The sequence below is a fragment of the Vulpes vulpes genome, chromosome 4 (genome assembly GCF_048418805.1).
Source record: "Vulpes vulpes isolate BD-2025 chromosome 4, VulVul3, whole genome shotgun sequence".
NCBI classification, from domain to species: Eukaryota; Metazoa; Chordata; class Mammalia; order Carnivora; family Canidae; genus Vulpes; species Vulpes vulpes.
In genome coordinates this window covers 37,435,234-37,450,051 of record NC_132783.1, presented here as the reverse complement: position 1 = coordinate 37,450,051, position 14,818 = coordinate 37,435,234, and the positions used below count along the sequence as shown (strand labels likewise).

At 40.6% G+C, this 14,818-nt stretch overlaps 1 protein-coding gene across 4 annotated transcripts in view; it reads right to left on the bottom strand.

Moving 5' to 3' along the window:
- Nucleotides 1-14,818, bottom strand: part of PAPSS1 (3'-phosphoadenosine 5'-phosphosulfate synthase 1) — a 183,279-nt gene that overhangs the window by 22,532 nt on the left and 145,929 nt on the right. For all 4 annotated transcript variants that reach the window (XM_072755517.1, XM_026017570.2, XM_026017569.2 and 1 more), the window contains one exon: nt 6,337-6,605. In XM_072755517.1, the coding sequence (XP_072611618.1) occupies nt 6,337-6,605 (269 nt within the window). The remainder of the gene's footprint in view (nt 1-6,336; nt 6,606-14,818) is intronic.

The window sequence follows — 14,818 nt, the reverse complement described above, 5'->3', positions numbered from 1 at the left end:
CTCTCCCTCCACATGCGTCCCGTCCCCCACCCACCCAATTCCTAAAATGGAATTTAGGAATCAAGCTATTAAATTTATACAGACTGGAAAATCAGGGACATCCTGTTGATAACCAGACAGGCTTAACAGCTGCTCATTGCTCTGAAAAGTATTTGTGCTAAGGAAACAAATCTGGTACCAATGCCTTCTAAATGACCTACAGAAAATGATTAAAGGAGAGTCATTGTTTTTTATTTTATTATTATTAGTTGGCAAACAAGTATCACTGGCAGACTTTTTCCTGATGTCACTGGAAAAGCTACAAAAATGAATGTTTTTTTAATTACAAAAAAATTCTTCACTTAAAGCTGTGAATAAGCCAAATAAGTCAAACACTCAAGGGGGGCACTTGAGAAGAAGAAATGGATAGTTTTCACAAGCCATTCAATCTAACAGTTTACATCCTGCCAGATCATAAATCAGTAAAACATTTTTAAGGGTTTAAAATGCGGAGATGTTTATAAAAAATTCTAGTTTGTTCTTTAAAAGTTCAGAAGTTAAAAACTGCCTTTTGCTCAGGTACCAGATCCAGTGCTTTCTGACAAGAACCACACCTCTCAGCTCCTATCTGAGACTCCAGATAGACACCTAGAGGCCAATACAACTTCATGGCGTTTTCATACCTTTTCACAAAACCTGAGCGCTCTGTGCAGGCCCCTGACTTCCTTGCCCTCCCACGCACTGCCAAAGCACAGGCCCCTTAGAGATTTCCAGGCAGCAAGGAGCTCTGGAGAAAAGAAGAGCAGGCCATGGAGTCAGACTGGCCTGAGTTTCAGTCCCAGCTCTGCAGTCATACTGGTGAAGCTCGACTTCTAGTGAGAACTCCTCCAAGCCCTCAAAAGTCTTGACCTTCAGTGTCCATCCATGTAGGCCCTGTGTTAGCCAGTTTTAGCAAAACTCTTGCTAAGTCAGGTTCACAGAAACTCCCAATCCTCACAACATGTGATCAAATTCTTCACCACCCACCACCCCAAAGTGATATCTGATCAGCTGGCTTGCTTTCAGCAAGAATCCTGCGAGGTCTTTTGTTTTTTAAGATTTTATTTATTTATTCATGAGAGTCACAGAGGCAGAGACATAGGCAGGGGGAGAAGCAGGCTCCCTGCGGGGGGCCCGATGCAGGACTCGATCCCAGGACCCCAGGATCACCACCTGAGCCGAAGGCAGATGCTCAACCACTGAGCCACCCAGGTGTCCCTTTATGAGGTCTGTTTAACCACAACCATCTTTTGCCTGTAATTTCTGATGTTTTCTGCCTGTTGATTTTCTATCCACTGAGAACTCACCACCACCCACTCTGCCCACTGGCTATCAATCCCCACTTGTCTACATCCTATTCAGAACTGAGCCCAGTTTTACCTTGAGGTCTCTTTTCCCCCACTGCGACAGTTCCTGAATAAAATCTGCTTTTACCACTTTACTGCCCAGCTCTGATGTTCTCTGACGAACCACCATTGCGACCTGGCCTCTCTGAGCTTCAGTAATCTCTATAAAAAGGGATTACAGCTGTCTCACTGAGTTGTTGTGGGGATGAGGTTATACAATGTAGGCAAAGAATCTACTCAGTGTGTGACAGACACATACCCAAGAACTCAAAAGGTGGTTATTCTCAGGTTCTTTATTGAATGAGGTAATGTATATTACCTCAAACACCTACGGACATTCCAAATCAAAGGATGCATGCTCTGACATGAAGTCTGTTCAGGAGGTCATCACAGGCTCTCTGCCAAAACTGAAATTCTAAAACTTCACACAGACAACAAGAGTCCTAAGGTGTAGGCAGCTCCCCTGATGTGGGGACAGAACCCCAAGGGTGTTGAGAACTTGTAGCAAAGTGGTTTGTTATTGTTTTTTAGTAAAGGCAGTTGATATTCATCACTATGTTCTGCTACCAACTAGGCAATGTGTTAAATGATTTACATCATCCTATCCACCCCTCATAACAACAAAAATACTGGCAGGTATTACTAATGCCATGAGGCAGGTATCATAAGAATACAAAGACCAAGAATACAGATGAACAAAGAGTATCACAATGCACAATTCTAGGCTGTAATAAAATACAAGTTTGAAAGCCACTGTACAGAGGTTCCTCCTCTAATGAATGCCAGCCAGGGCCATCCTACCTCACTATTTTGGAACTCCTATAGGATATTTTAAGAATTTATTTCCAGTCTATTTTCAAAACATGTCGCCACTTATTTTAAAACCTATTTATATAATATACCGCAAGATAAAAAAAAATATTCTGTGGAAGTTATAGTACATGGCCCCAGAGCCAAACTATTTAGACTACTCTGTGATCTGAAACAAGTTTTTTAACAGATCTACTTCTGTTTCCTCATCTGTAAACTGAGAATCATAATCATACCTACCCTCTTAGTGTTATTGTAAGGATGAAGTTGGCTAATGTATGTAAAAACCCTTGAAATATTGCTGGGCAGATAGAGTAAAAACTCAATGAAAATGAGCTATTATTATATTCTATTTCTCAATCACTACATATAAATACAACTCATTTACTGCTTCTCTACTTCCTCTTCAGTGAAATTGGTTCAGTAACAACATTTTTGAGGTTGGTTAAGAAATAGTAAATTATTATAAGATGCATGGCTAAATAGTCAGGCTCAAGGACCAAACTGGCTGAATTGAAAAAGATAATAAAGGGGTACCCAGGTGGCACAGCTCATTAAGTGTTGGACTCTTGGTTTCCACTCAAGTCACGATCTCAGGGTGGTGAGATCAAGTCTCGTGTTGGGCTCCACACCTAATGTGGAATTGGCTTGAGACTCTCCCTCACCCTCCACCCCTCCGTAACTCATAAGCACATGCACTCTCTCTTAATAAATAAATAAAAAGATGATAGATAGATAGATAGATAGATAGATGATAGATAGATAGATAGATAGATAGATAGATAGATAGATAATCAAGTATAAGTGAGGAAATACTTATTTTCTCACTTGGAAGAGTAAAATGGTAAAACCACATTAGAAAACCAATGACAGCACTTAACCAAAACTCAACAAATGCATACCTCATAACCCAGCAATGCTACCCCTAACACAAATGTCCACGAAAAGATATGCACTAAAATCATACCAGCACTTTCCTTACTAGCAAAGCACTGGAAACTGCCACACACTCACCAACAGTATTTGGTATAGTCACATGATGAACACACGGCAGTACTGAGTATGACCAACTATGATAACTATACACAAGAGGCTGAGTTCCAGAAACAATGTAAAGTGAAAAAAGCCAGACACAAAAAAAGCATTTACTGTATGATTTCAGTTATAAAAAGGCTGGGCTGGACACTGATACAACACTCAGGTCCCCCCAGGGAAAAAGGACTATTCCCCAGTCTCTAGGATTGCTGCCAGCACACAGCCAGCAGCTGTCAGCCCTCTTCAGAAACTGCCTCCGTGGAAAAGAGCAGCAATGCCCAAGGTCATGCCCCTTCCCTGGGCAACCAATCACTGATCGACACAGGGGCAAAAATGCCTATTTCTTGTGTAACATGTAACATTTCTGAGGGCCTTTCCAGAACTCCATGAAGGGTCAACTAAGGCTTCTCCAAGACTGAATCACAGCTTAACTTTTCCCTCTGCCCAGTCCCACTCCCTTCCTCTCTTTTTCCACAAGCATTGATCCCAAAGGCTCTAATAAATTTCCTGAACTCTAATCTTGCTCTCAGCGTCTGCTGCCCAGAGTATCCAAACTTTGGCACAAGCAAACTGGATCCATGATGTGAGAAGTGAGCATACTGGTGACCACTGGGGGAGAATAGGGAGGAAATAGGACAGGAAGGACAGCTTCTAGGATGAAGTTGTTTTTTTTTTTTTTTTAAAGACTGGATGCTGGTTATATGATTGTTCAAGTGGGAGAAATCCACTTAGCCATTCATCTATGAAATACGTCCTGTTCCCCACATATACTATACTTAAAAATGAAGTTAAAAGAAAGTAAGACTGATTAGAAAATGCCCTGGAACAGACCTTTCAGGAATATTTAGTTCAGTCTCCTTGTGCACCAGTTAAATAACCATTTATTGTGCACTTAAACATAACTCAAAGAAATTTAAAGAAGCCAAATCTGAGATCACAAACCAGCGGGAGGGGCAAACTGGAACCACGCTTTGACTCCTTGACAGCAGACTTGTATTGTGTTCACCAGACCATGTCCTGGGGGGCAGCAACAGGCATCAAATCTCACACCAAGGAAGGGCTTGCTGTGGCCTGCTCACCAACTAGTCAGCTATGCTTGCAAAGAACACAGCTTTCCAGGAAGCCAAAATGCACTCCAAAGGCACCATTACGTATCTTCACCTTTGAATTTTTTTTAAAGATTTCATTTATTTGAGAGAAAGCAAGCGAGAGAGAGCATGCACATAAGCAGGGGGAGGGGCATAGGGAGAGAGACAGACTTCCCACTGAGCAGGGAGCCCCACATCGGGCTCACACAGGGCGCTCAGGTTCGGTCCCAGGACTTAAGATCATGCCCTGAGCTGAAGGTAGATGCTTAACCGACTGAACCACCCAGGCATCCCCACCTTTGAATCTTTCTTAAGAAACATACCTGGTTCTGAAACTAGAAAATATAAGAATCTTTCCAATGTAGACAAAACAGCATGCTTTAATCCTTTGTGGTGTTCTCTCAAGAAAACATAATCTGTTTTACCAGAGCCATCTATTTTTATTATTTATCTAACCTCTCATCCTTACCTTTTTTTTATTTATTTTTTTCATCCTTACCTTTTTAAAAGTAATTTTTAGTTTACTTAGAACATCATCTCTTCCCCTTTTAGATAGGAAGTAAGAAATGAAACACAAAGATGACAAGATATATCTTGAATTGGGAAGGTAAATCTCTTTACTTTTCTAGGTGGCATATTCCTGACCCTGAACTCACCTGGGTCACTCCTACTTTAAAAACCATTCATCCTATAATTTTATCTGGGGCATTTTGGACCAAATGATTCCTTTAAAATGATGATGATGAAGACAGCACCAAAGGAAAGTTTGAACAACTACTAAAACAAAATTTGTCACTTTATCTCCAAAACAATGTAGCGCCTCTTTGACACAGAAGTTGTGGTAGTCTCTAGGAAACTTAAAGGGTGATCTCCTGCCTAATTCTCATGAACCTGTGATTCCACCAAAGAAGAGTAGGAGGAATTTTACCCACTGAAGTTCCAATGCATTATTTAGGCTGGATCTAAGAGAAGAGTCAAATAATTTTAATCTTTCAGTTTTTTTTTTATTATTGTTTTTTCTTTCCCTGTTTTTCTTGGATAAAGAGAACTAAGAGTCTACAAACCCACAACTAAGCCCCAATAAAAATGTTTAGGCTTGAGCCTGAAGAATAGCCAAACACACTTGGATTTCCCTAACTTCTTTGGAGGAAGACATCACAGAATACATAGAAATTATTTAGATCCTTTTTAAGAGGGTTTGCTCCCAAATAAACTTAAATAAATTCATTTCCCTTTAAGGGCTGAAAAAGAATGCAATAATAATGTACATTCCATTCTTCATCTTGAAAATTCAACAAGAAGCTGGCTAGGAATTTCCCACACACTGTTTTTTAGGTCATTTATTGATTTACTCATCTATTCAGCAAATATGTCTTGAATACCTATTCTTGAAGCAAAAACCTGAGTAAGTCCTCTTCGATATGTATATGGTCATAAAAAGATCTCAAAACATTTTTTGACCACTAAATAAAACTCCGGAACCCTCTCCACACCCAATATCAAGAAGTAATTTTACTTCCTGACTCTAATTATGCTCCAGTCTTTCATAAAAGAACAGATGAAAAATGTCTTCTGAATGTTTTTTAAAGGGTACTAAGCTTACTTTCCCACTGAAATACCTTTGGCCCTTCCAAAATTCAGAAGCAGCAAAAATCAGACCAAGTCTATCTCAGGAAGAATGACAGTACTTTGTTAAAGGGCTAAGAGGGTACTATCAGAGCTCTGTCTGTAACTGGGCCAACAGTTTTAAGAGGTGCTTCTGCTATACCTTCCCCTCTGTCTGCAGGGAATGTTCCCTCCCTCACAAAACTGGGACTAAGAACCACAATAACAGCAAGAGAAGCCTCTCCCTGTCTTCCCATTCCCAAGAAGACTAGTTTTGGGGGGTCACCTCTAAAGAACATTCTAGTAGAGCATGAGAGTACTCTGGGCATGCTGAATGTCTGGAACAGATCAACAGATCAGAGGAACATCAACACTAGCTGTGTCAGTAATATAGTTTCAACTCTGCTACAGTGAAAATCTTAAAAGCAGTCTACCTCAGTTGGCCCAGCATACATCATGGGAGATGGGAAGATGGCCACCACTGTTGTTTCAGGATTCAGGATTCCTTCCTCCAGCACTGCAGCATGCTGCTTCATTCGCCACATCAATGGAACATCATCATCTTTTGTCCAGCCACCAAGAGGGTGAAGGAGAAGGACAGGGCGCCGATAGCCCCTCTCTAAAAGTTGCTTATGGGTATCCTGCATTAACAGAGCATGTCCATTGTGCACTGGATTGCGTAATTGAAATGCAAAGACAGCATCTGAAAAGAGAATTTCCAGAGTCAAGAATAGTACATTTCTAACAGCTTACCTTCCAAAGGACAAGTAATTCTTCTTAAAGTTTGATACCTAGGATTAAGCAAACATACGTGTCCATAGAGACTGGTAAAAAACATGCCCTGCTTTGACCATTTACTCCAAGGCCAACTTATCCTATCCTTCTGCTATGTTTTTACTTTACAAATCTTACATGTCTGTGGATGTGTAATAGAATGGTCACGGATTTGCAACAACTGCTTTCTGCATTCATGGCGAACAAGAATAACCACCAGACTTTCTGGTCCGAACATCCTGGTCCAAGTGCTTACAATGGATATAATTTCTTGCCCTGTGCCTTAATTACACACCAGGCCAAACCCTCCACAGGACCTAAAACACTACTTTATTAAAGAGAGACAGAAAGGTAAAGAAGTCCATATTTTAAAAAATTTACTTACTATCCAAATATGCTCATTTATACTGATTACTTTGTTTGACTGGAACTCCATGTTGTTTTGTGATGCCAGGTCTGGATTTTGGATTACAGATTAGCAACAACACTATCCCTTACAAAAGCCATTGCTATTACCCAAACAAAGATTAATTAAACTGGTTAACTCTGTATCTTCTGCTTAACCACCCTGGTTTTACTCCTGCACAGGGTTTAATCGGGAAACATTTTTAGAAAGCATGGGTCTTTAAGGTCATAGAGAAATTTCACAGTATAGTGTCACAACCCAGTTAGAAGAGTTCTGTATTTTATTGCCCGGCTAACAACTGGTATAGAATCATGCCATAGTCATCCAAGCCTGACTCAGGAGAGAGGAAGATACTCTTCTCTCTAATAATTTTAAGCCAAATAGTACAAACATCTTCCCCAATCTGTTCTCAATTCTGACCCTCTTCTATCATGATGACTAAAGGCCACAGGAGGAAATTTGTGGCAGTCTACTTGACCAGGGATTCGGGGTTTTTTGGGAGCTAAGATTCTCAACTGTAGGAGATGGAAGGCATAACTACAGATAGGAGAAAGGTCAGAATAGACTATGTGGTACTGGATTAAGACTGAAAGGATCAGGGACATCTGGCTGGCTCAGTGGTTGAGCATCTACCTTCGGCTTAGGTCATGATCCTGGGGTCCTGGAATCAAGTCCCACATCGGGCTCCCCTGCAGGGAGCCTAATTATCCTTCTGCCTATGTCTCTGCCTCTCTGTGTCTCTCGTAAATAAATAAACAAAATCTTAAAAAAAAAAAAAAAGACTGAAAGGATCAGCATGAGCTCACAGTTTTCAGCTATGTAGAGGATACAAGAACAAACATAAATGTGTGTGTTGGTACATTAAGTGTGTGTATGAGTATACACATGCACATTTCTTAGTTCTGTCCACTGAAAGATCCTACAAGCAACCACTACCCATGACAACGAGCAAAACAAAAGCACAAATTTTACATTCTAAATACCACTGGCAAAATGGCTGATTCTAAGGCTAGAGCAAGAGAAGTACAACATGTGCTAGAACATAAAGAATGTGTATCATCAAGAACGGAAGGGCTCAAAAAATGATGGAAATGTCAAAAGTACATAGCAACCAGTGTCTGACCTTATGGTTGGCCCCAACGGTCAACCCAGGACAAGTTAAACACTAACATAAATAATCATAGTAATGAACTGTAACCTACTGAGTAAAATAGGAATCTGTGAGTCGATAAAGAATAAAATAAATTAATAAAGCAAAGGAAAGAAGGGGGAAAACCAACCTTTTGGTAGGTAGAAGGTCAACAATAAACATAGGAAGAATGACAATAGAAAAATCACCATCTGGCGTCAATGTGCTAAAACTAGTGGGTATAAGTTTGATAACAACAGGATATTTATAGTTTCAAAATCTCTTCCCCAAAATACTTTTTAGTATGTACAAAGTAATTTGTTAACTTTATAGCAGAAAATCCTGGCAAACACAATCTTAAACAAGAGACAATAGCAAACTTTTTTAGAAAGTTAACCTTAAAACAAAAGTTCAGGATGAATCAAAATTGTAAAACACCAAATATGACAACTGCTTCCAGTAGTACCTCTGACAAAAATGTGTAGCCTGAAGCTAATCATGAGGAAACAGCAGATAAATCCAAACTGACATTCAACAACGTAAATGATAGAATGACTCTTTGAAAATGTCAAGATCATAAACGACATAATAAAGACTAAATGACCCTTCCAGACTGAAGTAGACTATGAAAAGACATGACTGAGGGCAGCCCGGGTGGCTCAGAGGTTTAGCGGTTTAGCACTGCCTTCAGCCCAGGGCATAATCCTGGAGACCCAGGATGGAGTCCCACTTCAGGATCCCTGCATGGAGCCTGCTTCTCCCTCTGCCTGTGTCTCTGCCTCTCTCTGTGTCTCTCATGAATAAATAAATAAAATCTTAAAAAAAAAAAAAAAGAAAGAAAGAAAAAAGAAAGAAGAAAAGAAAAGACAAGACAAGACAAGGCATGACTGAGTCCTGAACCAGAAAAGAAAGGTAGTAAAGAAAAAACCTGATTGCTGCTGTTGGTTGTGCTATTAGGGACCTTATTAGGACAATAGCATGATCTGAATGGCATATACTGGTGAGACTGTGTTATATCAATGTTATTTTCCAGACTTGGATGAGGACACTATGGTTAGGTAGGAAACTTACTTTTAGGAAATGCATGTGGACATACTAAGGGGTAATGAGGTATCCCATCATGTCTACAGCTTTCAAAGAGAGTGAGCACGAGAAAGCAAATAACATATAACGTTAGTAACTACAGATTCTGGATGAATATATGGGAATTCTTGGTCCTATCCTTATAATTTCTCTGTAAATTTAAAAACTATTTCAAAATAAAAAGTTAAAAAGCAAAGTGAAAAATTATGACAAAAGATATATGAAGCAAATTCAATATGTGAACCTTATTTAGATCCTGATTCAAACAAACTATTAAAAAACTATGACTACTATGAAATTATTAGAAATTTGAACATTGAACGGCTATCTGATTATATTAAAAGACTATTAGTATTATTATTATTGTTACTTAGGGGCAATAGTGGTACCATGGCTGTCCTTTTTTAAGTCCCTATGTTTAAGAGATAAGTACTGAAATATTTAGATGAAAAAAGGGGATTTGAGCTCTGTGTCAGAATCATATGCAGGGGTGAGGTTGGGAGTGGGGTACAGAAGCAACAAGATTAGCCAAGAGTTAATAACTACTGGAGCTGGGCTACAGGCACACAGGGCTTCATTATACTATGATCTCTACTTACAAGTAATGTAAATTTGAAATTTTCCATTATAACAAATTCTAAAAGAGAAGACACATGCAGGGTACCAAAAGAAGCATTGCTTTGGAACAGGATTATTTATGGGTTCAAATCATAAGTATACCAATTTCCAGTCATGGACTCTGGCCCTTAAGGACTGAATTTCACCTTCTACATTTTTTAAATGGGGGTGATACTAAGGTTATTGTTATGAAAATAATATAAAATACCCAGCATAGTGAAATGCATACTGTAGTCACTTCTATAAGTTCCTTAATTCTTAAAAAAGAAGAAAAAGAAATAGAGAAAAGAAAGGAAAAGAAAAAAAAAAAAAGATATCTAAATATTCTTGGCAAGAAACTGAACCCACTGTTCTACTGGTGGCTCAAAGTCCACTCTGGTACAAACTGACACTTAGCTAGTATCTCCAAAATGAGAACGTGCTAGCTCTGTGCTCATTAGCTTTTGTCCCCCTTAATCAGGAACAGGCGTCTAGCTTTGAATAGGACTCCTGGGTGATACATCTCAAGTATTTGATGACTACGTGCCTAGACTTCAATCAGGTCAAATCTGATTTTGTAAAATCACCATTTGGCAGGATTATTTATATGACAGGATGTGCAAAAGGAAACATGTAAAATAAATGGTCTAAAATACACATATTTCACAGATCCTAATAATTTATCTATGTAGGCTTTCTTTCCAAAAAGAATTAATCTAGCTCCACACTGGACATTTAACAGATAAAGTGAAGATGGATGACTTAGTAAAAGTTCACATTAGCAGCATATAAAGGATTTCACTGCCAAAATTTCTTCCAAGTAGAAATATTTCCTTATTAGTTCTACTCAGAAATCCAATGACCATTTGATCAGTCTGCCCATTTTTTTCTTGCCAATATTACCAAGTCTTTCCTAAACTTTTACTTAATCCCTCTTAACTATTTATCAATGAACTACACAAATGGCTTTAACTGTTAGTTCCAGACTGTATTTTCATCCCTACCATCTGGTTTCTCCACTAGAGAACTTACATGGATGAACGATGTAATAAGAGTACCTGATCCACTGGAAGCTTACAGTCCCAGGGTGCTGTCCCAGCTAACACAACCTAATATGCATCACTACTAGATTTTTGTCCATTAATTTTCTGGCAAGGATGGAAAAATTATGGGCCACTATGGACCTGGGGCCACTAATACTTACAGCCTCACACCCTCATCCTCTTTCTAAAGGACAGTGATTTCCCCTTTGTCACACCACTATCAGTGTCAAATATTTGTCTTTCCACTTATAATTCCTTATAGCTAACTTAGTCTAAGACTGTTTTACCTAAGTCCTTGGTTTCAACTGTGCTTGAAAATGGGAAATGATCTACAAAATTACTGAAATTTAATATTAACATTTATGATTTCCATCTCTTTCTAGCTCTCTGTCCCCATATTCCTGGGAAAAGACCAGGAATTCTAGAATCTTTTTTTTTTTTTAAGACTTTATTTATTCATGAGAGACACACAGAGAGAAGCAGAGACACAGGCAGAGGGAGAAGCAGGCTCCCCATAGGGAGCCCGATGTGGGACTTGATCCTAGGACCCCATGATCATGACCTGAGCCAAAGGCAGATGCTCAACCACTGAGCCATCAAGGTGCCCCAGGAATTCTATAATCTTGACTTCTACAGGGTATACTGTGAAGCTGCTGACACCATGCATAAAAAGCAAACTTTTTCCATAAAGAGCCAGAGTGAATATTTTAAGCTTTGCAGGCCACGGGGGTTTCTGTTACAACTATGCCAATCCTGATGTAGTGGTGTAAAACAGCCACAGACAATGGATAACCAGTGAGTAAGGCTGTTCCTCAATAAAACTTTATTTATAAAAACAGGCTGTTGTTTACTAACCTCTGAAAGACAAATGAAATGTGGCTGACAGAAGTCAAAAGAGCACTGCAACCAAGTGGGTTGGTGTAAGAAAAAGTGTGAAGGCAGGAAAGCAGAGATGTATCCGGGGAACAGAGAATCATCCATTTTGTCAAAGATGGATCCAAAACCTGGCACGAGATTATTATGTAGAATTTTGAATGCCAGGTTAGGAAGGACACTGTGTACAAAACAGAGGCTGTAAGTGAATCAGTCATGCAGTCATGTTTTACAGAAAATCAGTCTCCACAGGACTGTGCAGGATTGAGGTGGGGCAGAGCACAGCAAGTGGAGAAGGCAAAACCAAAGCCTGCTGCTGAGGAACATGTTCCCCCATTTCCACATAAAATAAAACTTCTACCAATTCTACCATCCATTCCACATACTTAATTTATCTCTCCACCCCCCTACCCCCCCACCCCCGGATATGGACAGACTCCTCTGACAGACCACAATCTATAGGCTGGTGAATAAGGTCCCACACCATAGCAACAGTGAAGACATGCATACACCCTCCCTCAGACCTCTCCTCATCCCATACCTCCATGTCTGAGGTCACCAAGCACGGCTGTATGTTAGTGTCTCCTAAATCTGTGTCCTCTGACCAAAGCTCTCCCCTAAGCTCCAGACAGACTCCCCAGCTGCCTTCTAGCACTGCATGGGCATCTGCGTCTCTACTCTTGCCAGCCTCCCTGCTGGTCTCTGGGCCTCTTCCAGCCCCCTCTGAGTGCACAACGCCATTATCCACCTCAAGGCCTTGCACTCGGTTCCCTCCCTCATCCTCCATGTGCAGTGAATCACCCTGTCCCTACATCTCAGCTCCACTTGCTCCACTACTGGTGCACACATCAACCTTTATCACTTCTTCACTAGTCTTGGCTATGAACCGGCCCCCTCTTCCATCCAGACTCCATGCAGCCCCCAGAGCAGGATGAGGCAGGGAAGAAACCAATTTGGGACAGAATGGAAATGCTGTTTTAGATATGCTGCCCCGAGGTGACAACAGTAAAAATGGTCCCGCCCCCAGGAGCTTACAATCTATAGTCAGAGGAGGAGAAATAAGCATTCACTAATCAGAGGATAAATGTGTGATCAAAGGAATATATGTCCTTCAATGCCAACAGGATATGACTGCATCTTTGTTTTCAGAAGGTAAGTCTAGTAACAGTGGAAGGATCAAGTGATAGAAGAATGGGACTCTATTCAATCCCTCAACCAATTCCTTCCCACATTACTTCATGAGTATGAGACCCCTGCCAAATGCAGCAGGTACCTTCCTGTCCTCTCCACTGCCCCTGACAACAAACACCAACCCACAGTCTTCATAGCTTCAGGGCCTGCTAACCCTGGCACTAGCCTTTTCTATTTTATCTTCCTCTTTACCCTTTTAAGTAAAAACCATGAAACGCTGAAGAAATTTGGGAGAGGGGATGAGATTACCCACAATGCACTATCCTAACATAGCTGGTTTGGGTTGTTCTGCACAATCTCCTGGTTTTCTCCTCATACATATGTTTTTACACACTTGTAATCATATGTGTATGACATTTTATACTCTGCTTGGCCATTCTGGGTCAATCACCTGTTTCTGACATCTTGTGGTCCTCTTGGAGCAATAGGTTCATTTCTGAGTCCTAGGAAGTTCCTCATGGATTCATTCAGGAAACTCATTCGTTCACCTGGATTCAATTACTACGCACATACAGATGGCTTCTGTTAGCTGCATCTCTAATCCTTACCGTCCAATTCATCAGTTATAGCGACTTATGACTGAAAGCATTGCAATATATATTGCTCATTACTGTCCTCATTCCCTCAATCCTTCCACCTTCACTATTACTCAAGCCAAATGCAGGTCTAACCACCAAACCCTACTCCTTCTATATTTCATGTCTAAGTAAAAAGACAACCCAATAATGCAGGTTCTGTTCCTTTCCCTCTAGTCCAAAAGCCAACACACTATGGAAACAAGTATGGTCTAGTATCTTTCCTTCCAGAAGATGGGAGAGGAAGAAGAAAAGGAGAAAAGTTCTCCTGAGCATGTGCTGATTTTGTGACAGGGGAAGGAAATGGCAACCATTAGCTCTTCCAGTGGTGGGAAAAGGATGAGCACTGAGTTCCCTGGATTCATGCAGGACGTGGGTTGCCTAAGCACACATCACTGCCAGCAAACATTGCTGTGCCATGGCGCAAAGAACCTGGCTCGGACCCTGCGCTGCAGCTTCTCAGCCGAGTGCCCATAGACAACTTCAGCTCTCAAGGGAGGGCTGTTCCAATCAACAATAAGGTGAGGAGCAGGAATGTGCTCCTGACTCTTAGTCCCCCTTCCCCCAGATCTCTCAGAACTATGCTTTGCTGTGCTGCCCACAGTCAGAGCCTTGGTATGCATTCCAACCACTAAATCAGAGTTACATTTCCCTGTTCCCCCCGTTTCAACGTCTCCTCTGTAAAACTGTCCTACGTACAGTAGTAATTAATAAGTCTCATCTCCCAGTCCCACCCAAACTCTATTATCTGCCACTTTATCCAACCCAAAGCTCTAGTACCTGGCATTTCTGATCTTCTCTAAGTCAACACAGTAGCTGAATAAGAGTACTAGAGTACAATAGTTCTAGAGCTATTAGGAAAGGTGGTGTGTTTAAATGTTTGTCTTTGGTGGGAGTTTTTTTTGTTTTTTTAAAGAGAGCTGGAAGTAACAAAGAGTTTGATTTCCTCTCCTTCCTCTGGACGGTCATAAATTACTGGTCTTTCTTTTACTTAAGCTGCTTATGAGGGGGGAAAAGAAATCAATAAGACAGGTCACTTGAGTAAATATGAACATATTATTATTTTTTTAATTTTTTAACTTTTTTTAAAATTTATTTATTATAGTCACAGAGAGACAGAGAGAGAGAGGCAGAGACACAGGCAGAGGGAGAAGCAGGCTCCATGCACCGGGAGCCCGATGTGGGATTCGATCCCGGGTCTCCAGGATCGCGCCCTGGGCCAAAGGCAGGCGCCAAACCGCTGCG